The 26,677-nt window shown below is 41.5% G+C and overlaps 9 protein-coding genes across 9 annotated transcripts; 5 read left to right on the top strand and 4 right to left on the bottom strand.

Moving 5' to 3' along the window:
* Positions 1 to 1,199: 1,199 nt before the first annotated feature.
* Positions 1,200 to 2,191, bottom strand: EAF01_011575 (uncharacterized protein; the record flags this gene model as incomplete). The annotated part of the gene is made up of 2 exons (XM_038919833.1): positions 1,200 to 2,005; positions 2,104 to 2,191. 2 exons carry the CDS (start codon positions 2,189 to 2,191, stop codon positions 1,200 to 1,202), a joined length of 894 nt encoding a protein of 297 aa, XP_038764766.1.
* Positions 2,192 to 3,097: 906 nt separating this feature from the next.
* On the bottom strand, positions 3,098 to 4,325 carry EAF01_011574 (uncharacterized protein; the record flags this gene model as incomplete). The annotated part of the gene is made up of 2 exons (XM_038919832.1): positions 3,098 to 4,080; positions 4,172 to 4,325. The coding sequence occupies 2 exons, from the start codon at positions 4,323 to 4,325 to the stop codon at positions 3,098 to 3,100; spliced, it is 1,137 nt and encodes a 378-aa protein (XP_038764765.1).
* Positions 4,326 to 4,788: 463 nt separating this feature from the next.
* Positions 4,789 to 5,779, top strand: EAF01_011573 (uncharacterized protein; the record flags this gene model as incomplete). The annotated part of the gene is made up of 3 exons (XM_038919831.1): positions 4,789 to 4,843; positions 4,920 to 5,057; positions 5,112 to 5,779. The coding sequence occupies 3 exons, from the start codon at positions 4,789 to 4,791 to the stop codon at positions 5,777 to 5,779; spliced, it is 861 nt and encodes a 286-aa protein (XP_038764764.1).
* Positions 5,780 to 6,517: 738 nt separating this feature from the next.
* EAF01_011572 (uncharacterized protein) lies at positions 6,518 to 8,335 on the top strand (the record flags this gene model as incomplete). The annotated part of the gene is made up of 3 exons (XM_038919830.1): positions 6,518 to 6,866; positions 6,963 to 7,070; positions 7,446 to 8,335. 3 exons carry the CDS (start codon positions 6,518 to 6,520, stop codon positions 8,333 to 8,335), a joined length of 1,347 nt encoding a protein of 448 aa, XP_038764763.1.
* Positions 8,336 to 12,255: 3,920 nt separating this feature from the next.
* EAF01_011571 (uncharacterized protein) lies at positions 12,256 to 14,505 on the top strand (the record flags this gene model as incomplete). Its single annotated transcript, XM_038919829.1, has 2 exons — positions 12,256 to 12,696; positions 12,769 to 14,505. The coding sequence occupies 2 exons, from the start codon at positions 12,256 to 12,258 to the stop codon at positions 14,503 to 14,505; spliced, it is 2,178 nt and encodes a 725-aa protein (XP_038764762.1).
* Positions 14,506 to 18,732: 4,227 nt separating this feature from the next.
* EAF01_011570 (uncharacterized protein) lies at positions 18,733 to 21,018 on the top strand (the record flags this gene model as incomplete). The annotated part of the gene is made up of 1 exon (XM_038919828.1): positions 18,733 to 21,018. The coding sequence occupies one exon, from the start codon at positions 18,733 to 18,735 to the stop codon at positions 21,016 to 21,018; it is 2,286 nt and encodes a 761-aa protein (XP_038764761.1).
* A 245-nt stretch (positions 21,019 to 21,263) lies between these two features.
* On the bottom strand, positions 21,264 to 22,326 carry EAF01_011569 (uncharacterized protein; the record flags this gene model as incomplete). Its single annotated transcript, XM_038919827.1, has 2 exons — positions 21,264 to 21,979; positions 22,041 to 22,326. The coding sequence occupies 2 exons, from the start codon at positions 22,324 to 22,326 to the stop codon at positions 21,264 to 21,266; spliced, it is 1,002 nt and encodes a 333-aa protein (XP_038764760.1).
* A 1,837-nt stretch (positions 22,327 to 24,163) lies between these two features.
* EAF01_011568 (uncharacterized protein) lies at positions 24,164 to 24,752 on the bottom strand (the record flags this gene model as incomplete). The annotated part of the gene is made up of 2 exons (XM_038919826.1): positions 24,164 to 24,390; positions 24,557 to 24,752. The coding sequence occupies 2 exons, from the start codon at positions 24,750 to 24,752 to the stop codon at positions 24,164 to 24,166; spliced, it is 423 nt and encodes a 140-aa protein (XP_038764759.1).
* Positions 24,753 to 25,426: 674 nt separating this feature from the next.
* Positions 25,427 to 26,210, top strand: EAF01_011567 (uncharacterized protein; the record flags this gene model as incomplete). Its single annotated transcript, XM_038919825.1, has 3 exons — positions 25,427 to 25,673; positions 25,727 to 25,972; positions 26,029 to 26,210. The coding sequence occupies 3 exons, from the start codon at positions 25,427 to 25,429 to the stop codon at positions 26,208 to 26,210; spliced, it is 675 nt and encodes a 224-aa protein (XP_038764758.1).
* Positions 26,211 to 26,677: the final 467 nt, after the last annotated feature.

The following is a 26,677-nucleotide window of genomic DNA, read 5'->3' as shown; positions in this document are numbered from 1 at the left end:
CTGATTTGACCGCTCTCTTTCGATGTATTAAAGTAAACGATACCCGGTGAACTTTCCTGGAGGATTGACTGCATGTAATAAGACTTACATGCAATCAAAACCTAACAGTAGCACAGACAGATAGATGGTCTTGATCAGAACATCAATGCTGTCCATCTGCTTACCTTTTCATCATCCAATTCGGCCGGTCCCCTACAATTGTTATGTTTGAGCAAGTCGAGAGAAATCCGTTCTTGATGTTCGTGTCTTTGATTCAATTGATCCTGCGTCCCATGGGGCTTCTTTGCGCACTATAAATCAGTCGATCGGCGACTCTTCTCCAGCGAGACTGTCTCGCAGCTGTCGCTCTCTTTGCCTTTTCACACAGACATTGCATGTGTCTTACTGCCTTAGACCTTCAGACAATTACTACGACGTAAAAGATTCTCGGAGAAGATGATGGACGCAGTTGAGTTGCATTCTTTCTTATGGAAATTTAATTTACAAGAACAAGACTGCCACTTTCCGGCGTGAGATTGAGGAAAGTTCATCAAAAGAAAGCATTTGTACCAAAGCCAATGTCCAAGCATAATTTGAGAAAATAGTCGTCATCGAACTACGCAAGACTTCACATCTAGTTGATGGACGACTGAAAGACGCGAAGCTATCTAGTCAGATATTCAATGCGGGGTTGTGAAGCCCATGTTCTTCTGTCGCGCGCTAAATACCCCTGGAGATGAAACGAGAGTCACATGTCTGTCATTCAGCAGTGCTGGAAAGAAAGAATTGATGATTTGATGGATTTTATGTATCTTTTTTGAAGATTGGTTTCACTGGAATTGGAGTCTGCAGGGGAAAGTTGTCCTTGAATTGTTCGGATTCTGAACCATGTAACTAGGTAGTAGTAGTGACTCCTGGATCGATTCGGCCTATCTGTAGCTACGATACGCTGACCATTATCTTATAACTACATAAGACTTTTTCTCAGCTGAGCTCATGATAAAGTCTCTAGATCGATGAAATGAGGCGATGAATGGGATATTATGCTACATCGCTCAAGGTTTTAGCAAAGTGGCACAGATCCAGTGGATACTTACCTCATGTGAAAGTTAGGGACAGTATCATCAAGAATTTAATTCACATTGGGAATATTTTTCCTCGAGTAAGGTCAATATTGGAATCGATTGAGTTACCGTGATTTCTTCTCATACGTTGTTGGACTAGTAACCCCCAGATGCTCCGTAGCTTTTCAATATGAACAGTGGAGAATACCATCTGCCAGCTCCCCTGAGCTTCCGCGCATTTGTTCCTTTTCCAGTTGGCTTAGATCTCTTGGGCTCCATACGCCAAGATTGGCCTTCATCCGGGAAATGAATCAATACCGCCATCGAATTATTGTTGCAAATCTCAGTTTTCTGGAACGTTCTATTAGAAAGAAGCCATTCCCGACCACCGTTGGCAAGTAACCACCGGTACAAGTTTGAAAGACGATAAGACGCAGCTAGTCTTGCCCTCGTACGAGTCCAAGAGTCCCAGCTCAAAACTTCATTCTTCAACTGCCGTGCAGCGAGAGGAAACCAGTTATCTGCGCTCACACCGAAAGGTTTGGGAACAAGATAAGTTAAGTGATACGTCTCTTCATCCCGAAGATACAACGCCCTGTAGTCTTGCCATCTACCCTTCAGATTCTTTTCCTCCGCACCTGGAAAATCTCCATACACAGCGCGCGATAGAAAATATGTTTCAATATCCCGACTATCAGGGCCAATACGACGGTAGCCTGGGCCAATCCAGCTTTCAATCAATTTGATAAAACATGGTTCATAGAAGCATCCATTTTCGTTACCGAATTTAACATATTTCTTCCACGGTTTGCCTTGGAAGAGACTCCAGCAGGTTCGACATATAAGGGCAAGACAAATGATGGCGGTCAGTTCATCTCGCTCGAGAAGTGTATCGAAGAATATGTTTATAATGTCGAGTGGGAAACCTTCAAATTCGCTCTTCTTGGTTGGAGGAACTGTATCTTGGGGTAATCATGTTAGCTTTTGATACAACTCGGTAGTGTCTATATGAAATGATCTTGGCAGAAAGTGTTTGTCTCAAGGAATAGAGTTGACTTACTGGAAATCGCAACCAAATCAGTCTCCGGTGATTTATACACAATGTCTTGGTTCTGCTTTTTGGGCTTAGGGCGGTATTTCCAGACCATTGTGCGTTTTGAGATTTTTAATTAGTTCCTATCCTGTTTCGAAGAGTATCTGCAAGTATCGAAGATTGATCGACTTCTGCGGCGTATTGTAAATTTTGCTCTTATTGAAGAGGAACAAGAAATTGGTGTGGATAGTGAGAAGACTATGTGGAGGGTCGAGATCTTTGAGTAGAGTTCTATTAAAGTCAATGCCGTATGGAATGTTCCGCGCGACGTATCTAGTACTTTTTCCCGAGGTTGAAATTTGGGCAGTAGGGAGAGAATTCACTTGATCAAAGTTTGTACTGCCATATCGTTACCACGAGTTTCCTGCCTGGGAATTTGTATACACAATAACCACATGATAGTCGCCGCTTGAAGAGCCGACTATTATGTTGAATGGAACTATCGCCATAGCTCGTGAGTGATTATATATTTGAGTTTATGGTATTCTGAAACTCACAATCGCAAACATAGAATTATTAGACCTGCTACACTTTGATATCTTACAAAGTCAATTTGTTTTCGAAGCTGGAGTTCATTAATGGAGATCAGTCAAGTAGATCTGAGAGAATAGTTTGTTCGACGGCTCTAGAACTACAAACGGAGAATCACTGATTGCGAGCAAGCAGCTGAGTTAGACTAGAATATTTACTGCATGCTTGCTGAAACTATAGTTCATTGCTAATGCCTATCTCGAATTTTCCCAATTCTAACTAGATCCTTTCACTCTTCGAGTATGCCCAACCACGCTGAACTCCGTGCTGACCTCTGCAAAATAGTCTGAAAATCCCATCCATTTCCCTAAATCAAGCCAATCTCTCCTGTAGAACTAGCCTGCGAATACAAATCCGGAGAGTGGTATACAGCCACTTCAAAGACCGAAGAAAAGCTTCTTTCCATATATCGCCACCATGTTATCTAAGCTCACAACCCAGCTAATTCATTGCTTTTAGTAATCTCAACCCCGTCGGCCAAAAGAAGAAAAAACTGTTCCCAATCTTGTTTCGAAGCGTGAACTATTGCCTCCCAAAAACACATACGCCTAGTTTTTTCCAGAACATTACCATTTGAATCATAATCCAGAATCCGCGTATTAATGTACTTTCCCATCAAATGCCAAAGGTGAGTCTTTCGCATTGCTGTGACTCTTGCATATTGGTCTTTGACCGCGAGATTCGTCATCCTCAGGTTCTCTCGGAGTTGATCTTGGTTGGGGGTTTGACCGAGCATCGTTTGTCCAGGGATAATGTGTCCAGTCGAAGTTACTGCTGGGTATGGTATTCCATGCAGCCATGGTATCGTATCTGGTAATGAAGCCATGTTGACTAAACGAACTGGAAGTCCCGTCGATGTGAATGTACTCATTGTTAGCCCAATCACCGAGATCCCGGGCATTACGACGGGTACATATTGCATTAGGTTGCTACCGACGGTGGATAGATCTGGAACTGCTTCTTCAACGTGCTTGACAAACTGGCGAACTGCTGCAAGATACCAATCGGTTCCCATTCCGAATGGATTTGGCAAGATTAGTTTTCCGACTGTATGTCCTTGTCTTGATTTGATGCTACGATAGTCTCTAGTTTGCTGGATCAAATCCCACTCTTTGTCACTACCGGCTTCATCCCCATAGACGGAGCAAAGAAGGTATTGATGGAGTCGCTTCGAGAATCGGTAATTTGGAACCAACGATTCGTGGAGAAGTTTTGCGAGACTAGGCGGGAACCCCTTTGGGCTGTAAGGGTATGGTGGTCTTGAAATGAGTAGTACATGTTCTGGGTGAACTGAGCGGAAGAATCGATAGTAAGCACGGCCTGTAATAGCGACACAGACTGCCGTACATTCGTCGTGATCGTTTAGAAGTAATTCGATAATTTGGAAGATGATTTCGACGGGAATCCGAGGATCTACAGATACATGAGTTAGTAAAAGGTCTACTATGAGACTGCAGTATTGTGACTGAGCTGATCATCTTATTTAAATAATACTATAGCTTACTTTCGATCTTTTGTAGTTGCTGGTCCTCGATTTTTCTAAGCCATTTTTCAATGCGGGACTGAACTCTGGGATGCGCTGTTGATACGATATCATATTCCCACTGATTCTCTGGAGTATTGCCTGGCTCAGCTCCCTGTCCATTTGAAGAGGTCATCCTGTTGATCTTTCTTCCGACTATTGTAAATGGGCGATGTCGAGTGTTGCTGATACAGGGCTAAAGAGATGAAGCAGGATGCAGAGATAATCATTATTCTGCCTACTTCCTAACCCTTTTCGGGTACAATTGAATGAAAGGGCTTAGGTACCATGTGGACATTGAAAGTCCTTCCATTCCAAAAATCGCTTTCATCTTTAATCCAACATTCACTTCGAGGAACTGAATACATTTATGAGCATCCGGGGATTATCTCGGCAATAAGGGGGGAACTCTTTGAGCCGAGGCCACCCGAAGACATTTGTGGGCTTGATTGTGAAGCGATGTGATATATAAAAAGGTGATAAAGTCTCAAGCCACCGGGACCTTGAATGTTTTTCTTTGATGCAGATCCATCGATTCCCATCGACTCTTTTTCCTAGCCTGTCAACAAGTACCTACTCAGAACACACGATTAAGAATTATGAATACTTTTATCCCTCGCAGCAGCACTCCGCCCTGGAGACGGGTGCCTATAGGTAAAGTCCTTGAATTTCTTCAAGTTGTAACTTTTGACTCTTCTCCTTGTCAATAAAACTAACAAATTTCATTCAGTTTCGGTATACCGAGCTCAAATTATTCATTTCTATACCTCAACCTATCGGGACTTTCGCCAGAAAGATACGTCAAGACTATCAAATAATCAACTGGAAAGCAATCTTGTTCCGGAAGAAGCAGTTGTTGATGAAGAAGGTAAGATCAAACGTAGCTTTCTGAAACAATGCTAATGCGAGTCGCTCAACATAGGATCGAGTAATGGCTCAACAGTTACAGCAAAAGCCCAGATACAAGAATCTGCTACAGCAGAAGCATCCATTGTTGAAAGCGCACCAACCGAAATTATCGATAAGATATTGAACAATCTTCTTGAACAAGAATTCCCTGATATCTGCTCAGCCCTTTGTTTCGGCTTGACTTCCCGCAGAAATTGGGCAATACTTCGTAATCTGGACCATACAAGCTACCTCAAAGAACATATGGACCAGATTCCCAGTATTATCGATTTCAAATACGACAAAATCCCATTGTTTAATCCATATTATGAGCAAGCTGGGTCAAACTCTGTCGATGAGGAAAGTATTACGGATGAATACACTTTAGCACCAGGTCTCTCTAACAGTCGTTACCCCAGTTGCATGGAAGATGAGATAGTTGTCAAGCGGCGTCTTAAACCATCTCAAAGGGAGCAACTCATGCTATTTAGGGAGTGGATGGGCCCCAAATATCGTCCTCCAACTTCTTTGATCATCCCTTACTATCTATCTTGTGTTGTATATGGAGAAAGTATCCAAGAAAAAATTATTGAGGAACGATTTCGTCAATTCATATATTCTCAAGCATTGGGGAGCAGGATCCCACGCCCGTTTGGACTAGGTGATGTATGGATGGCTGTATTGGTGATATTCGGCTACTAGACCAGACCCGATTCTACTATACATCTACTCACAGCATTGGGGAAGAAGACTGCAGAGTATTGATAGCTGAGGGAATCACAATTAGCATGGAATGTAAGACTATCACCTACGTTTAAGATTTCATTCGTCGACTTCTACTATCAAGGGCATTTGCATTGCATTTTGCACACTCATAGTATCTTATCTAATTCAACTGATACTTTCACATATCGAAGTCAACTTTCTGACTTGTGAGACTTACATGTATTTTCTCTCTGGCTATCAAAGTCATGAAATCTTAAAGTGCTTTCTTCATTCTGTGGGGTAATAATGACATGACCTAATTTGAATGCATGGCTGGCGTTACAATTTAACGTGAACCGACTAATGTGATCTATAAAATGAAAAGGACCAATCAGCAATCATTTTACTACCCATTTCTATTATTTAGATCACGTTTAGGCGTAAATGTAGAGATTTAGATAAACCAATGAGAGCGAATTAAGCGAACTGTCGGTAAGATCCCCACTAACCATTGGCAGATGTAGCCAGGCCAGCATCTGTTGGTAATCTTGATTTTGGAACCACCCAGCCCTTCAATCATTTGAGGCATTCCGCGGTTCCCCGCCGCCCAAAGGTCCAGCCCTGCACCACACCACAAGGAACTCTCAGTCCTTCCCTTCGACTTCGATTACTTCCACCTTCGATACACGCAAAAAGAAAATCCCTTCAGCACAAATACAATTTCTACGGATCAAGATGCCTCCTAAGCGTCGCCCTCCTCCAAAGTTAAAGTATTTCAAATCTTCGAAGTTAACGCAACCCAATTTGGACAACTCTGTCTCGCAAACTGCGGCATCGACCACAGCCAACGCCGCTGCGGCCCACAATGACCTATCTCTTGACTTCGCTTCTGCAAAGGATGATCGCACTGCACCTACCAACCAATTGATCTTTCAAGCTCAAGGTCCACTTCTTGCAAGCGTCAACCAAGAGGGTGGAGCTGAAATTGACCACGAACAAGTAATGCGCCATCGTAAGATGATATCAGGACAGGCCCTTGACATCATTAAAAATACCTCCAGCTATGGCACAAGCGAAGCCAATTGTACGTGAATGCTGCTCTTCTCTTCTTTCTTCCACTTCTATCTTCTTTTGCTTAAATGTGGGTTACTTTGACTGAAGCTTTACTAATATTTCGCAGATGCGAGGACATATAAGAAGAGACCAGCTGAAAAGACAAAGTCGGAGAAAGATGAAACAGGCTCTAAACCTGCTCGTAAGAAGAGATATAATACTGCTAAGAGAAGAGGTTGGGATTCATCATTTCATAGCTTTTACTAAGTTTTCATTTTGCATTTTTCTTTTCAGCTCCACAATCACTTCAGCTACTTGTATTGTTATACTTTCAAAATCTTCGGTGTCATTTTATCTTCAGTCTTGAACATTAAAGTATGGACCGTAACATGGTTTCCTAGAGGGTAATGGTTACTCTTGTTGAAGAATATACTAGGCCATCTTCTCATTCATCCTTTGTGCTCTCTCCTCATTATCCAGCGTTCACTCATCTGGAGAACCACTTCATCTATACCATATCAATCTTCCATCTTAACCTTTCAACCTCAACTTGTTTCACTGTTAACTCTCAATACAAAAGAATTGCAGCTAACATCCTCCCTATTTCTAGCCGCCAAGTTTGATTTCCCCACCGAAATCATCCGTCTCATCTTCCGATCTCTCATCCCCGAGCACCAAACCTTCGAAAGCGACTTCTGCACCGCCGTCTGCTTTGCCCTAACCTGTAAACCCCACTGGAAAATCTTCCGCTCAATCCACAGTGCCAAAGTCTCTCTGCTCGTTCAAGCCCCTAAAACATACAACCCCAAAAAATTCGACTGCCCCTACAGACTCGGCGACCTCCTGATCAAGTGGATGCTTCCCACATACCGTCCTCTACCCTTTGATATGAGGCTGGAAGACACAATGGAAATCGTTTCCACCGTGGGCATTGATATGTTTGTCAGTATTGCCGAATATCCCGATGTAGGAGGCGAGAAAGATAAAAGACTCGCAACACGAAGAGCGGGGTATCAACGAAACTTCTTCCAGGAATTCTATTGCATCTATCATAATATTCATTCGCACGGTCGTGGAAGTTTTGGAAGTCCTGCAGGTCTGAATTGGTTTGTTCCGAATCCGTTCAGGATGGGCGCGGAATGGTATCCTGCCACCGTTCGCTTTCTCAAACATACCATTTTTAAGTGGAAGTCTGATTGTCATATGGATAGAGAATACCATTGGCTTAATGACAAGGAGGAATACAGCCGTCATTATCGTGTCTGGTTGACTTATAAAACTTGGATGTTGAGAAATTGGGTCGAGGCGCAACCGGAAGCAATGGCATATAAGAGATCGCGTGGCTTGGGCGAAGACAAGAATAGAGTGGGTATGAGAGATGGTTTTGAGATGTTGAAGTTGGTTGATGTGCAAACAAAGGAGCATAAGGTCAAGGTTAGGGAGGTGGTTGATGCGATGTTGAAGTTGGTTAAGGGCCGGCCTTTTTACGGAGAATATTGAAGGCATGGAGGATTCTATTTGGGTTATTATTGAGGGCTAAGACAGGATTCGTGTTACCGGTCCTATTTATCAGGGCTTTGATGTCGATGCAGTATCATCACTGCTTCGAAAACTTTCACTTCTTTTCCTTACCGTCAAAGTAATGACTACTCTTTAAGAGTGACGTCAAATTTGGCATAGTGCATCGATTGTTACCTGGCGGAACTAGGCAACTACTTGTTGGCGATTCTGGAATAGTGGATACATATGACATGGATATGTCGTTGTCTTCAGATTTCCAGTAATAGCATTTGATTGTTTAGGCCGTTTTATTTTAGTTTAGTTTATGAATGATAAATCTCACCTCATCTCATAGAGGTCTTTTCCGTGCAAATGTGGTCGTATGTGACAATCATGTGGATCGAACAGAGAGACAAGCATGAAGATGCTACCGTGTCTTGCAGAACTGCCAGCTTGATAGGGAGGCTGCAGCAAAATCAGTCAAGTAATCCGGGGATATCATGCGTTATTTATTGTAACCATAGTTCTATAATTTCCAGAGCCTATACTACGAAAATCTTCGATCAGACACTTGACTCCCCTTCCACCATTAAAAGCTTGATCGAGTACAACATAGCCGATTTATCTGATCCTATCCTACCATTCAAATCCCAAGCAATCCAGAACCTATTAGCACAGTAGTACTCTCTACCTTCTTTTTGATCCTCCTTCCAAGCTCACCGAGCTGAGCGTCTGATTATTTTGAACACTCGTGTAGATTTGATCTAGTCGTATCCCTCGATTTAAAAGCTAGGAACACCTACTATATACCAATTCAATAAATCACGAATCAATCTTCAATGTGTCACAGTCTAAGATTCTACCCGCAGCAGAAAACTGTACATCTTTTTTCTTTCCTCCTGAGTTGAGAATCTCAGTCGCTAGATCTATGTAGCAATGGCCACTCGACACATTCTATACAACGTCGATCAAGATACTCGATTGATAGATCCGTGGACTATTTCCACTCGCTCCGTGGATTGCTTAATTGATAGAAGAAAATCTACATCATACATAATCAATTTTTAGACGGTCTTTACTTCCTCCTCAAACACCCACTGAAGACTTCCTAGCCCTCCTTATACCTAACCGAAAAATACCATATCATGTGATACCATACCAGATAGGAAGTACATGGATGTATTACCACATAGCACATGTATCTAGTAGGGTTTACTTTCAATTACACATCTCCAACCTTTCTTTATTTTGATTCTGCGCACGTTTGTTTCTTTTCTTCCAGGATACTCTTGCATGCGTTCGTTTTCCGCATCCCTTCAACTCCTCTTTTGTGATTTTTATCTCTCCCTCTCTGAATGAATATTGCGTGAATTTAATTCTTGCTTTCCTATACAGTATTTTCTTAATACTCTCTTTACCCCCTTTCTTTACTCCCTCCATTTCTCTAATGATTGTCTGTCTTCTCTTCCACTTTAGTAACCTCCCTCCCAGGGGTATAGCAATGAGTTAATCTATTTTCCATTGAGCGCGGTACCTGTCTAACTCATTTATTTACACTCATCGATAAAAGTTTCACATCCAGTACACACTACCACCTTCCTTTAGACAGATACCTAATCCTACACTACATTTCATTTCATTTCACAATCCATTGTTCTCCGATGACCTTATAGTCCAAAATATTATTGTGTCCAACCAATTAAATCATTAGGTCATGCTGGTCACCTGATGTAAAAGTTTTTGTTGCACATCTAAGATTTGAGGGTCGACACCTGCGATGTCAAAAATCTGGGGTGGGTGGTTGGTGGGGCTGAATGAGTAATATACCTCCGTTGCTGGTTGGTGTAGTGTCTTGGGAATATATTGTGTCGTGTCTTGGGAGGTATAATGAATGATGTGATATTCACATTTGGATGATTATGCTGTTTGTATCCTTTCGTTCTCTTTATGCTTTAATAATGATATGTTTTTAAGTGTAAGTAGGTAAGTAAGTGTAGAATCCAACTCAGACAAATGTAACGTGAACGAGATTCGTACCAATATTTCCTCCCAACTTACCCTTCCGAAAAGCATACCCGACATTTGTAAAGTGAGGCCTAAACGAAAGTAACATGTATCTGAACTCGATCAGACGAAAGCAACACATCTACTTGTTGATTGTAAGATGTGCGTAAAATATCCAATGAAAGACCTGAGAAACATAGGCATCATGGATGAATAACGTAACTAGAATTGGTTAAATACAAATTCATGGTTGCGAAGGGGTATTGATTGTAACTTCCGACTGCAAGCAGATGTTTTAATCTGATTAGCCTGCTGTGTACAGAGTGCTGTGTCGACCGTACAACTGACATTGATATTGACTCGTGAAATGATAAAAGTTCCCTCGTATGAGCTCGTATCTGTTTGCAGTATTGGATCTTAGCTCAGCAGCCTCAGCTACCCAATTCCTGGGCTTCACTTGAAACTAATATGGGGTTCGGTTAGATCTAAGCCACGTGGCGCATATTGACGAAGATTGACTGCATGTCGAAGCATTTAGCAATTGGTGAGGTTCTTTCAAATATCAAGATGGAGCAGTGAGATGAGATGATGTTTCTTGGGAGTTTCTTGGAGGTCTCGGGGAATTTCTGAGGATTCAGCTCTCAGGTCTCAGGTCTCAGGTCTCAGCTCTCGATGGGAAATGGTTATTCAATGTTACCACCCAATGGTACAGTAACTTTATGAATTGTGTGATCAAGATCATCCAAAAGGAGATACGGAGAGAGGAGAATTATCTTTGAATGACGGGGCAACACAATTAAGGAAGGAAGGAAGGAAGGAAGGAGAATAATTGATAAAAGCAGCATTAGATTCAGGGTCTCATTCGCTGCGTTGAACATTGACTGCAGGTGAGAGATAGAGGCGAAAGACATAATAGGAGTTAAGACCTCAATAGATTCTTTCAACATCTCGAAAGGGAATCTGAAGGGCGAATGTGATTAAAAACTAAGAAGCGATTTGTAAACGTTTCTGGATTGATTTAAATCTCAATGACAAATTCTTTCGCTGGCAAATTCTCTTCAAATTTGGGAGTAAAATTTACATAATTTTTCAAACTTCTCTATGAAAACATGATGAATTTTTAATTTCTATCGCGTGATATTGAAACCTGAGGCATTCATCAATCGCACGCCATTTTTAGATTTATGTGTCGCCTCTTGGAAGTGAAGGAGGGAAAGAAAGACAAGTGAAGATGGAGGATTGAAATGAGAGAAGATTGAAATGAGAGAAGATTGAAACAACAGTACAACACTACAACACTACATCAGGATTATTACCCCAGAAACCAACATTGTGTCAAAAGAAGTACCGACAGATACTTACCTACATCCACAAGTCGTATACAGCGTAGTGCTCTTCTACCCCCCAGATTTTCTTGTCAAGTATCAAAATACTCAAATATCACACCTAGTGACCTATCTACCTACCTACCTACCTATCTACCCATCTACCCACCCACCTACCTACCCACCCACCTACCTACCCACCCCACCTGGGTAATCTCACACTAAAAATCTTTGGTCCCCTGGTCAAAACAACACCGAAGCACGCAATAAGCCAAAAAATTGACCTCAACTTCGCCCACCATACCACCAACCCGGCTAATAACCTTAGCTACTCAGCGACCCTCTATTAATTGGACTGGTGATTACGCAAACAACAGAAGACGAGAGAGACAACTCAGCAAACAGAGGAAAAGAAAAATATCATTGATGGTTGCACTTGAAAAAGAAACTTTACATAATTATCGACCCTTACTTCAACATCTGGCGCGTTCGAGACACTCATTACCTTATCTTACTTGCCCTGGTCTTCACACCAACCTATTTCGCAATACTACTGGATCTCTCCACCATTCCTTAATATTTCACCATAACATGGTCACTATGGCGTCAAATCATGACGAGTCTTCAGCATTGCGCCATAACGTCGAATTGGATCTGGAGCGGTCAAGAAAGAATACTTCAACAGGAGACATTCGAGAATTGTGTTTAGCAACAAAAGAACAATCGAATCGCGAAAACCTTGATACGGATATAGTTGAATCCATTGTACCTCTTTCAATGGAAGATAATTGCAGAGCCGATCACGATCATTCAGATCCTACAATCACTATCTCGTCGACGAGTAAACTGGCAGGCCAAACAGTGGCGCCTTTCCTGGCGAAACACATCCCAGAACAATACGCTCCTTTTGGACCCCCACAAACTACATCAACCTCACGGAAAGATCCAAATACAAAATACTGTTATCGACATCGACCGGACTCGAAATGTCGAAGAACCGCAGATGAACCTACAATGGAGAACCTACAAAGAGTGCGTCACACAATCTACCCCTCGCACCCCACCCCTCTCACAGTTCCCGTACATCTACTGACATGATTATAGGAGCTTGAGACCTTGTCGCAATCAGATCAACAAGGCATCTCTCATGTTTGGACACTCTTCTCTGCTGCGCCATCGAAACATCGAAACCTCATGCTTCAGGGCATCTTATCGCAATGCTGCTTTCCACAATTATCCTACCTCTCCTCCGCTGTCAAGAACCTCATTCGAATCGACTTCATTACAGCTCTACCTTCCGAAATCTCCTTTAAAATCCTCTGTTATCTCGATACAACTTCATTATGCAAGGCTGCTCAAGTCAGTAGACAATGGCGAATCATGGCGGATGATGATGTTGTTTGGCACAAAATGTGTGAACAGCACATTGATAGAAAATGTACCAAGTGTGGATGGGGCTTACCATTGTTGGAACGAAAACGATTGAGGGATTGGAAAAGGCAACAACAATTAAGAGCTACAGGATTGGGCCTTGATGGTAAATCACCTCAGATGACAGCCATGTCGGATACTTTGCGCAATGCGGAAACAAGTGTTGTGACATTGAATGCTTCGGGGAAGAGAAGTGCTATCGAGTCGGAGTCCTCAGAAGAAAGTTCAAAACGACAACGTGCCAATCCGGAGGAATCATGTCTGGGAAGACCAAGATTTAGGCCATGGAAAGACGTATACAAGGATCGATTCAAGGTTGGAACAAACTGGAAATATGGTCGATGCTCGTTGAAAATATTCCGAGGTCATTCGAATGGTGTTACTTGTTTGCAGTTCGATGACAATATCCTCGCTACTGGATCATATGATACGACCATCAAGATTTGGGATATCGAGACGGGAGAATGTTTACGAACTTTACGTGGTCATACATCTGGAATTCGCACATTACAATTTGATGATACCAAGTTGATTAGTGGAAGTCTTGACAGAAGCATTCGAGTTTGGAATTGGCGTACTGGAGAATGTATGTCTTCTTATCCAGGCCATACTGATGGAGTTGTAGGTCTTCACTTTGAAGGAAATCTTCTTGCCTCAGGTTCTATTGACCGAACGGTTAAGGTCTGGAATTTTGAAGACAAATCTACATTTGGTTTACGGGGTCATAAAGATTGGGTTAATGCTGTCAAAGTCGATTCAGCTTCTAGAACATTATTTTCAGCTTCTGATGATTGTACTATTCGACTTTGGGATTTGGACACTCGACGTACGATCAAGACTTTCGAAGGTCATGTGGGTCCAGTTCAACAAGTCACCATTCTACCCCCAGAGTATGAATTTGATGATGTGGATGTTGAAGAAGCAGATGATGGAACATCTAGTACAGCATCATCAACTGAACTCAACCGGCCAATAGGAGAAAGTTGTTCTTCATCTCAAGGCTCTTCTCTTTTTGATTCTTGGCCAGCAGGTCGCCCTCGTCCTCCTCGCTATATTCTTACCGGTGCTTTGGATAATAACCTTCGTCTCTGGGATGTATCAACAGGTCGCTGTCTTAAAACACTCTTTGGTCATGTAGAAGGTGTATGGGCACTCGCAGGTGACACATTGAGAGTTGTGAGTGGAGCTCAAGATATGATGACAAAAGTATGGGATGCGAGGACGGGAAAATGTGATAGGACATTCACGGGTCATCGAGGTCCCGTCACATGTATTGGATTGAGTGATAGTAGGATGTGTACCGGAAGTGAGGATTGCGAGGTTAGACTTTACAGTTTCAAGGGTGAAGCAGAAGGGCAGGAAAAGGAGAGCGAAGGTACGCGATTTATTGAGGAGGAGACGACACCTTGAGAGGAAGCGACGAGGATTTTCATTACTTTTGGGTTTGATTTAAATTAATGGCCGACTGGCTGTTTATGGACGGATGGAAAGATACCTTTTTGCAATGTTCATATCATCGTTGATGGCTTTCTTTAAAGATATTTATTGGTAAATATCAAATGGAATTTATGATGGGAGTTTGGAAATTGGGAGTTAATAGAAATCCAAGGGAAAATGGTTTCTTCATTAATGGATGAAGGTGGTTTGATGTTTAAATGGGAAAGGATTGGACCTGGTACTGGAGTCTTTCAATGTTTGTTGGATGATGAACTGGGAGGTCTTCAGGTTACAAAGCGTGGATTGATGGATGGATGTATGAGTGGGGGAATAGAATGGAAGGATATGATTAGACAGAGTTATGTCGATATGTTTATTTAATCTTTACTTTGTGGGATAGTATGGGGATCGGGGGTGGATAAGATAAAATTCATTTATTTATGTAGTGACTAGGAAGTTGTAACGAATATATTATTGAATATCATTGAATGAGAGGAACTGGAATGAACTGAAACAAAATGAAATGAAATGAAAGGAAAGGAAAGGAAGTACATGGGATATATATGACAGATAGTTGAGGATGAAATCTTTGATAGACGTGAATGTTTTAGGTGGTGTTATCTTAATTCTTCTTTGGATAGTTCTCTTCGGGTAATAGCCGGATAGTGTTCGGGTAGTTAGTTCTCTTCGGGTAGTACTCGGTTATACCCAGGTGGTTATGGAAGGTGAAGCTTATATCTCCTTCGGTCCTCGGATGTCAAGGAGGTTTGAGGAGCTGAGGGAGAGTAAGAGGTTAGAATTCCTAGGGAGAGGAGAAGATAAAGAGAGAAGTGAAGAGTGGGGGAGAGAGGAGATGAAGAGTGAAGAGTGAAAAGTGAAGGGTGAGGGAGAGAGGAGATGGAGATGGAGAGTGAAGAGTGAAGAGTGAGGGACAGAGTGGGGCAGAGTGGGAGAGAGGAGATGGAGATGGAGAGTGAGAAGTAAGGATTCCTAAGGAGAGGAGAAGAAAAGGGGAAAGTGGAGTTTAGAGATAAGAAAAGGGAAAGGCGAAAGAAGAATAGATTAAGAATTCTGGGGTAAACGGGAGGCAGCGGAGAAGGGTGGGAAGGATAGGTAAGGGAATTGGATGGAGATGGGGATTTGATGGGAAGGGAAATAGAGGGAGAGGGTCTTGGGAAGTTAGTTCTTGCAAGGAAGGGTGAAAGAGTGAGTTTGGGGAGGTATGGATTTGTGAGGCTTGGATGGTGTTGGTATCACCATGGGGATGGTGAAGTCAATATAGTACTATGGTTCACACTGTTGTTATATTGCTTGAGGTTCTAAAAGCTAGGGCTACGAAACGTATTACTGTAGTGTCGGAAGACGCTAGCGTCAACGCTAGATCACTGTCCCAACAGATGGATTAATAGGTGGGTGTATCAACAAATCTCGGAATTGAGTGGAGTGGAGTTAATTTGGGCTTGTTTTCAGCAGAGTGAAAGGAAGAAGGAAGGCGCAAGGGAAGGAGGAGAATAAAGGAATTGTGTGAGTTGGAGAGATGTGTTGAGTCTTGGTTTTTTCTCTTGTGGATGTGAGTATGAGTGTCTGCGTGGTAAAGACAAAATCAAAGTAAATGCCCATGAGGATGAGAAGTAGAAGTAAGAAATATGCAAGATTTATTAACAATTTATCTCTTGAAACTTAGGACCTGTGACTTTGGCTTTGTAATGAGTGAATCATTTTGAGCTATATTATATACATAATTATACAAGTTCTTAAAGGTTAGCTCTAGATAACAATAACAATTATACAAGTATTCTAGTAGTAATTAAAGGTTTAGTTACTTTAAGCTTTAAGAATAAATCAAACATATAATATAATAGTTGAATTGAAGTCAGTTTATAAGAAAGAGTTTTAATTGATTTGAATTTGCTTGTTTTTTCTAGATTTTCCTTAAAGAATATCCTAGGTTTAAATAGTTTATAGTGAAATTTTAATAGTTTTTATACTTATAAATAAGATCGACTTAAATCGAATCTTATAGAATCATTTATATTATAAAAAGAAAGTAATCTTATAATTAATTAATTTAGTTTGTTTCATTAGCAATCTTTTATATGATTTCATCTCATTCTTATATTATTATAAGTCAATTTGATAAGAGACATAATAATATAATATTAATATAAGTTAATATAATTTTATAATATAAAATCATATTATACCTGTATTAGTCATTAATATATCTCTTAATTAGTAAGATATTAATAAGTGATTTAGTATACTTATTATAGAATCTCACATTCATGATTTGAGACATCTTTATTACTTACGGAATCGTTGCTGAGGTAATTCACACATAATCTTGTTCTATGGTATGGGCGGTCCGAACTGGGACAAACGTCTACTCGCTTAGCTATGACGCTACGATTCGAACTCAATTTTAATTGGTCCGGGTGCATTGAATGTTCACTAGCCGATCAAGCTGCAGATTAAGAGTTAATTAGTTCAGGCGTGCGATTAAGCAGGGTGGGTGAACAGCCGGAAAAAAAAATGTATAAGTTCGCAACATTTCAAGTTCATGCACGTATTTTTGACATCTGAGTCTTCAAAAATTTTATATCAACATTCCAGATTTGGAAACGTTTAACGCCTGCAGCGTCCTCACGTCAGGAGACAAGCGGCAGATATCTGTGTTTAATTAGCCTCTTTTATACACAGTTTCAAGAATCACGGAGAACATCTTTCTCCAACACAATCTAAAAGACCTTCAATAAATGAATCGAAACAACCACGCTACATTACAAGATTCCACTTTTAAAACCCTCCTTCCATCGCCTTTTAGTCGGCACCAAACATCCGCTAACTTTACGAGCGCCCCATCTCGAAAACTTTTCAGAGCTGGAAAACGCAACAAAAAACGGTGCTTTGAGGAAGCAGAAGCTCTAGATGACTGGATCCATATTACGCCCGAGTTGATCAGTGACCACGATGCTGAATTCAAATGCCATACATCCAAGCTAGGATCTCCATTCGAATTCGTTGAAAAGAGCTCTGTCAGATTGAAGCGCAGCAGAAGACAGCGTAGAGGTACGAGTTTTATTCAAAATACTCGACGTGGTCGGCGTTTAAAGTCGACGGAGAAGCTTAAGAAATCAAACTTGTGAGCAAACATTCGTTTGGAAAGGCAGGTGAAGCTCCAATAGACAAATGAGACATGGCGCTGGGACGCACTTCTAGGTCGAATGGGCTCAGAGCTAGCTGAGATGTGTCGTAGTGAGGTAATTAGAGGTAGTCGTGCGGGATCGCTCGGCAGATAGTTTTTGGGTGTTTGAGCAAAAGTTATCAACTCTCCGTGAAAGATTTTTTCTTTCAAGTTATTATGCACGGGAGAATAATTACTAGTTAAGCCTGAGCTGAGCGCTCAAGGCACCAATTCTATCACCTCTAAATAAACATAGGCTACAAGTCTTTGCGAAGTTCTTCACGAATAGTTGATGTAATGTGAATTTTAATATCTATTTACCACTGATATGTATGGTGTCACTTTTCAAGATATCTGTGAATGAAATTTGGTCATCGTATGATTTCACGCGAATATCCCTTTTTGCAAGATTCCAATTCCTACTACCAAATTAACACCATTCAATTATGTAAAGTGTCAACTTTCAATGCGCTCAAGTCATGCAGTCATTCGCCCCACACACCAGAAAGTCATTGTCGTCTTCTCGAATCTCATGGAACGCTACAAGAAAAGACAGGAATCTCAACGAATGACTGTGAACAAGCAATCAAGGCAGTGATTTTGTGGCTTCTCAATGAGAGTGCGGCGTAACAATCAGACACTTGTAAGACTACTGATACTGCGGCTGAAACGTAGCAGCGTAGAACGGCCGCAAAATAGTGCTGAGTTCTCAGCCCTACTTATGCGAGTGCGGCAGAGAGTACGACGCCGAGAACACTTACGTCGATGGATGAATTGTGCCAGAGCCGTATGTGAATAATCAAGGGCTTATAGAGGCTCTAGCCGCCCCAAGATAAAAAGTCAAATACTCGTAGAACTTCAGATCTGAAGAAGTCCAAAATTCATTCCGTCTCATTTTCAATCAATCAAGATCACGCAAAATTACACGATTAAAGTTTTCAATCAAAAAAACGAGCCCGCTTATATTCTCACCACACTTACCTCAACTAAACCAGAGTTTTGTTTCTCTCCTCAATATGCCAAAACAAGTCAGAAAAAATATACCCCCAAGACCATCGCAAAAACTTGATCAGCTCTCAAGCCGCCTTTCCCATACTCTATACCTACTCCACTCTGAGGCCAGATTGGTTCCATCTCGGAATTGCTCTCTTAGAAAAAGAAAAGGTCTACTCGCCAAAGCCAAGGAGGCTCACGGACGCAAGACCAAAACAAGACTAGCTCCAAGAAGAAAACTCGAAAGAAGGGTCGTACTCAGCCGAATTCGTCGAGAAAATAATGGAAGTTTGCCATCGACAGTCAATCAAACAAGGAAGCCTCGAAGAGAAGCTCCTGTGGTCATAAACTTAGTTTCAGAAAGCGAGGATACAGAAATCGAGGAACTAGAGAGCGAGAATCACGAAAGTGAGAATGAGAATAGGAGTGAGGATGGTGCTGAAGAAGGTAAAAAGATCACCAGGTCAATTTCGAGCGATGTAAGAAAGACCCGAAGTATTTCAGTTGTTGCAAACGGTTGGAGTCAGGCACATCCGCATCAGCATAGTAGCGAAACTACAGATGATGAAGAAAAAGAAGACCGCTATGTTCCAGTTAAGAAATATACAGCAAAAATTAAGTGTCTGCCGCCCAATGAAGATATGCCTGAAAGACACAAGGGCAGTAACACTGCTACCAGAAACGAAGAAGATCGATACAGTGAAGAGGGCGACGATAGCGAGGAGGAAAAGGTTATTCGTTCTGCGCTTTCAGAATACACAGGAAATTCACTCAACCTTCCGATCGCTAAGGGCACGGTCCCTGGACCCAAGTATGGCAGAGAGCTTGCATTGGCACTTCAACAGCTAGAAGAAGACACTATTTTAACTTCAAAGAATTCAAAACAAGCACCTCATTTCAAGAAATGTCATAGCAATATGACTCAAAGAGGTGAAGGATACATTAGTGGACAAAACCTTATGCCGAAGATTCAACAAGGAAACACGAGCATTACCTCATCGTCAACACCAGAACTCAAAACGAAGGGCCTCTCACACAATAAAGAGATCATCAATCTGGGAGTCAAGCGCGGAAGAAACGGCATGCCGAAGATACCAGAAGATGTGGAAGACAGTGGAACCGAAGATGAAGAGGAAACAGGAGAGCCTGCAATTTTTCCCGCACAGTCACATTCGACTCCCTCAAAAAACACATCACCAGCACATGCCAGCATGGCTCTACGGTGCAAACGGAAGTTGGACACCATGCCAAGTAGTGCAAAAAATCAGGAAAATAAGGGGCAGCCAAAACATTCCACCAATCTATCTTCTCTTTTGTTAGATGGATCAGGATCGAAGCACCAAAAGACAGCGGCGGTCGACTCGCCCAACGAAGTGAATAATAAAATCGACGGAGTGCTCCAGGTTGAGTCTATGAATAAACCCATCTTAGAGAAAGTTACAAATCATCGTTTGTCTAGAGAAACTATCAGAACCAAATCAGCAAAGTGTTTCGCCGATCTTCCAGGTTTGGTAATTCGTCAAATCGTCGATACCGTTTGTGAACAGGAAGATGGAAAGCTCATCTCTTCAATATGCTTCGGACTCACCTGTAAACTTCACTGGGCCTTTTTCAAAGCCCGATGGTGTCCCCAGGGCAGTGATACAATCTACGAGGGATACCTACCCAAAGAAGACCAAGTACTTCTAGCACCTTCGCTACAGAATTGGGTTCCGGAAAGATATCGAATAATGTCGGGGAAGGATGGTAAAGGTGGTTCAGGCTTGGTCCCCATGTTTCTTTCAAAGAATCAATACGGGGAGGGGTATACGAGAGAAGAAAAAAGATTGGAGAAAAGATACGTTGCCTGTCTCTCCATCCTCGATGCTACAAATCTAGATGGTCTGCAGCTAAAGTCCAGCCGCGGCTTACATGCGATGATAGATAACACGATTGGTTTACCAAGCCCGTATGAAATGGGTCATTCTTGGTACGACGCTAGTGCCTCTGAATACTTATTTCTGGTTGAGGAATGGGAATATTCAACATTAAATGGTGACGGTCCTGGATTCAAAGCCATTTGTGAGTCGTGGCATACTTTTCAAGATACCTGTCTGTGGGACTGGGTCAGTGGGAATAGTTTTAATCAGTTTCATGAAGATTGGATGGACGACGAGGGAATGAAAGGAAGGCAAGAGGTCAAGAAGACTTTACTCAAGTTTGACAAGAAGGTGAAACATTTTGAGGCAAATAATCGCGATTTGGAAGATACGAATATCGCTGGTGCTGTTAATGAAACGATGGTGCAGGATATCACCCAGGTTCTATGAGTCCATGATGGAAGCCATTAGACAAGTCAGCTTGAGGCATGAATAAGCAATAGATGAAGTTTCAATGTTATTTCATTTCTCTAGAACTATAAAAGTACCACTGAGATGATTTTCAAAAGATGATTGAATTTTGCCGCCCACCGATAGCTTCGTAAACAATTTTCCAACTATTATCACTATGAAAACAAAACCCAGTATATGTGCCATATTGACATTTCCCCAGCCCGAAATGTAACCAGCTAGTATTAATCGTCTTCCTCCTCCCATAGCCGATATCCTTCCAGGAACTGCTCTTCCCATGCTTCGAACTTTTGTTTCGCAGCGAAAAGCTCATATTGACCACCATCGGTGTGCTCCCCTTCCTCCGTGTAGTCTCCTACCCACTCTTTAAAAGGGTCAGAGAAGTAACTGCTCCAGAAATGATCCAAAGCTTCGTCCCAACGAACTCCTGATCCTTGCCTCCAGAGCTTTGCTCGCTGCAAGATATCATTGAGTGCTCTTTCGTACCACTCGACACCTTCGCCGAATGGTGAGACAAGCGTTCTGTAAAGAGGCCATCCTCGAACCCCTGGTTGTGGAATCTGTAGATTAATACGAGTGTGGTATCTGCCAGTCATGGCAGTCTCCTCGTCGCTACCTCTCTTGCCGTAAACCTGCCGTGATAGATACATCACGTTGCATTGATTGCGGGCTGCAAGTGACAACGTTCTCTTTGAGGCGATTCGATAACTCAAGCCCATCCACTCATGCAAACGTGGTGCCAACGTTATCTTAGTCAATGGTGAAAGCTTTGAGTAATTGCGATGATGCTGTCGCTTTTTATAGCACCAAAATACTTTCCTCGCAAGCCCCAGGCAAATCAACGTCGCGATGTCATCCTTTTTGTAAAGAACATCGAGAACGCGGAGAAATACCTCGTGCGGAATCACCAAGTCTGTGCCATCATCTCTTATGAGAAAAGCTTAACCGAGAATCAGTTTCAGTTCCCTTCAAGCGCACACGCCATGAGCTTGGTGGCTTACCTTGTGCTAGGTCTCTGTGTTTTGCCTTCACTTTCAGAATTCCGCCAACGACAACTCCGTCCTCTCCAGCCTCTCCTTCTAGAACAGGTATGTTGCATCGCCGCTTCTGTTGTTTTGCTGAGGCTACCTGTAGGTCCAAAGCTCTCTTATTGTTGGGTTTGGTGTCGGACCTCAGCACCCACCCCGAGGAAAGCGCTTGGCTCATCATATTATTAGATGGCGCCGAGCCTGTTGGTAACTCTGCGTCTTGTAGAGGATGTGAGCTTGATGTATTATTGCTCGTCATTGTCAAATTATGGTGGTTAGAAGTCTGCTATGACTGAGGTAAACAGAAAGCAAACAGTAGTCAAGAGAAGTTTTGAGAAGTTTTGAGAAGTTTTCAGAAGTTTTGTGTGTGTCAATAAATTAGTTGGAAGACTATATGTCTAAGAAAGTAATGTTTCAGGAAAATAGCTCAACCTAATTTACCAGCCTCTGCTGTAAGAGGCTTATAGTCACAAGCGAACCGGAGGGCCGAGGGCCAAGGTCCAAAATGAGATTTCTGATGGTTATGACATAATCGAAGAATGGGGTATAGGCTCTTCAATGGTGATTAAAGTAAAGAGAATATTTATTTAAATTAGTTTACTAGAAAATGGTGAAAGTATACAAAACAGCATCTTATGTACATACTAGGTTAAGCATTGAGTAATATCTGTATATATTTTAAAATGTATCATATCTTCAAGCATAAGTTTGTGATTCTCTGTCAAGTGTCTTTCTGGATAGGAGACTATAAATAGTACATGTTATCAGTGATCATGTGGTGATGAAATATAGAAATTAAAAGGCTTTGCAAAATGATGGGGGATGACTGTGTTTGACACCATAATTGCTAGACGAGAACAAGAAATAGCTATGACAGATGGATAGAATGACAACTACCTTTATAAGCATAAGATGTGAAAGATCTACTCATCAATACTTATGTGACACACTAGGGGGTAAACTCCAGTTTGTTTGACGTTTAGTTTTACACGATTTTCCCAAAAAATCAAGGACTATGCAATCAATTATTGCTGTGATATTGCAGTTTTCGGTAGAAACTTCATCAAATCATTGAGACACAGTAAGCAATTGTTGGTTAAGGATAAAGATAGGCCAAAAAATCAGACAGATAATCATTAAAGCAGGAAAACATGCACCCTTCTTTCTGAATGCGAATAGTAATCTTTTCCAGATATGCATGAATTGATCAATTCGATCAATATACAGCATTTGCTGCATAATAAGAACACACAGAACAATCATAAGATGATTGTCAGTTTGTAATATGTTTTTCATTGTTCTCTAATGACAAATAATTGCTGAGGGACAATGGATGCTATGAACAACTAAACACAACTTCCTACCACAACCTCCACAATCATCTCTAAAATCACTTTTCTAGAATTTACATCCAAAGTGATCCTTCTTCGGAGTACAAAGATCTTATATCATCCTCAGATCAAAAGTATTTAGATTTGCATGATGTTTTTCCTTCGCCTTACTTTTCCTCTACTTGCTGACAAGGCTACGTGGTGGATTTTACGTAGACTCTACTCTCCTGAAACATTTTTACTTTCAATACCTCAGGTATGAGACTATCTTCGTTATCCTTTCTCATTACCTATGTATGAAAATCGGTTTTCTGGAAATAATACCAAGCTCTCTGCGTTCCTTCTCTGTCCCATCCTTTCCAGCAGACAACGACGTTATTGTAATAATATATAGCTACAGCCTCACACCACTCTTGACCCATACCGAAAGGCTTGGGTAGTCTGAGTTCACGTGGAAGCTTAGAAGACCATGTAGTATAAGGGAATATGATGCCGACCTTGATCTATATGACACACCAAAGACTAAGTCAAATTGGTTCGTCCGTCTTTTCTCGCATTGGTAACAGTGAGCTCTATGTAGAATTATCTTTCGGTCCGTATATCGTTTAACTAACCTTATCCCTTCCTCGTCCCAATCAAGACCATATCCATAGACTTCACGAGACAAGAACAGCGTGTTGCCATGAGTGTGGCGCGGAACTTCAAAATCCAGAACGCTACCACGTCCGAGGTTTTCGATTCGCGCCACTGATATTTGGGCAGTATCTAGGATTGAAGTTGAGATATGAGGCCTTCTTCTAATGCACGACGCCGAGTTTTGGTATGTTTGCTGATTCCCCGAAGGGTAAACCATGTAGGCCAGCTCCGAGGAGTCTTGGTGGCACGATGCAAAAGAGCCCAATTCTCAGAATTTGTAAGGCCCAGACAAACTGTAGCTACAACATTCTGTACAATGCTTGCCTCTGATTCTGCGAAGTTACCTCTTGGTACACCTTTCAGAAGGATGCCAAAAATCTGCAGAAAAAGTTACCTAGGGAAAACGGGTTCCGTAATTATAGAAGTCAAAAGGGAGACATTGGTATCTGTAGTAGTTTGAAATTAGCGACTACATCACAGATGATTGAGTTAGTGTGGGTTGAACAAGTCACTATGACTTACCTGATTCATCCATAAAGTCTTTGGGATCAACGATTTGGAAATGATTCTCTTCGCCTTCGGGAGTGCTGAGTCTCCTGAACAACAGAAAGACACTGCTCTGAAGACAAGTGTTTTCGATAGCCTTGTTGCCTCCTTCGAGCTCTTGGGCGGGTTTAGCCTTCTTGGCACGTCGTCTGGCTGCGTTCATACAACCCATCTTTCATGACATTAGACCAAGAAAAAACCTTAGGAAGGAATGTTAGTTTTAAGGGAGGCGAGTTGCTTGCATACCTTTATCTATCCGAAGATTCAATGAGTGAGCTAACATGTTTCTCAAATAGGCAAGAACATTAGACAAACGACCTGTATACCTTTCGGATTGATAATAGGCATCTGGCTATATATATAAAAAGCAGGCGTGGAACCAATCTAGTCTTATCTCCAAACAATGTCTAAAACCAACAGAGGGATTGTTTGTAATAAGTCTGTTTTAACAATCCTGGCATTGACATTTGCTCAATGAATTTTCAACTCCTGATTTTAGAGGCACATGCTGGGTGCTGTAGTAGTAATACTTCTCAATAAGCTGGTAAAATAGAATTTCTGCACCATTCTTCTCTTCCTGTATCTACCCAATATAGGAACTAGTCGGCTACTTAAAAAGCCGACGGGTAGTGAATATAAGTTCTTCCAAAAACCCGGAAATTTGTGGTTGTATTTCCCGAGCTCCAAATCGGTTAGCCAAAATCTAGTTAGCCAAAATCTAATTTCTCCCGCACAAACTTTAATTCTTCAATAGCAATACCAAACTTTCGAGAGCTTCCTAAAACAGTCCACAATTTTTTTTTCAAACAAGCTTCACATTCTCACAGCATCTATTCCTCAAACACAATGGGAAACGAAGTATCAGCACAAAGGGTGACATTTGATTCACATCCACCACGTACACCATACAAGCAATGTCAACAAGAAGTTTCCCTGAATACAGATACTTCCTCCACCAACGAACGCAAAAGTGAGGAGTTCGAAGAAGATCCCTCAAGGCAAAATATAAACAAACGCAGGAAGTTGAAATATGATGAGTGTCTTAGCCGAAGTGTTCTCGCTCCGAGATCTTTGATAGTCATCCTAAAATGTGGTAGGTTTCTTTACCAGTTCTTAATTTCTACCTTAGTATTAACAAGTTAAAAGATTCCTTATCATCACTTCAGAGTGTATCTCAACAGAAGGACCCCATGAGAATAAAGAAAGATAGCGATTCCAGCAGCAAAGAGAGCGACGCCGATGCAGTTCTGAAAGAGTTTATTCAACGAAGGATCGATCATGTGAACAAGTATAAACAGGAAGAAATACGCTTGAGAAGACAATATGAAAGAGCAATGTCCAGGTTTCCTGGACGTGATCCAATTGGAACCCCATCCTTTGTTTATCCACATGGTACGATCCTTAATAATTTAGTCTCTGCTTGAGTTGATTTACTAATTGTTTGTCAGCTACCATTTCAGCTACTCCTTCAATGTCTTCGAAGCTTACAGCTACCGGTACAAACAAAGAGGCTGAGACCGAGGAGAGTCCCAGAATTGTGATGGAGTTCACAATGGAAACTTCCCCAAATACAACTGCATCAACAAGCTCTGCTGCTGTCAAGACCAAGGATAAGACCAAGGATGACTGATCGTGAAGTTGCCGTTGCCAAAAGAAGTGAGTTGTTGTCTTGCTTCCTAAAATTGTATTCTTAGTTCTATATTATCATAGCTAATGGATATCTAATTAGTGTTGCACTCAAACAAAGTAGCTTACAGTTTCAATGGATTCAGATATCAGACTAAACGAGTAATAATGGTGAAAAAGAGAAATTTAAGAGCAAGGCAGATCGGTAGAGCAGTAATTGATAGACATATTGCTGTTTGAGTACAATTTTACATCTTCTATGGCTGTTAACTATCTCAATGAATCTCCATTTGGATTTCCTTAGTGTTTTTCAAGAAATCCCATAGCTGTTGATGTGAACTGTTGAGCTTGACGTTGAAAACCAAAATTTAGTTGCCCATGAGTCTTTTAAGATGGTTTACTCTGACATAAAGTAAGCTTAGCTAAATCATGCATTTATTGGTGACTGTGTAGATAGTTACTCAAAGCAAA

Source organism: Botrytis porri, assembly GCF_014898465.1.
Source record: "Botrytis porri strain MUCL 3234 chromosome Unknown BPOR_022, whole genome shotgun sequence".
Lineage (NCBI taxonomy): Eukaryota > Fungi > Ascomycota > Leotiomycetes > Helotiales > Sclerotiniaceae > Botrytis > Botrytis porri.
Note: the sequence above shows the minus strand (reverse complement) of the source record. Positions and strands in the feature narration are given on the sequence as shown.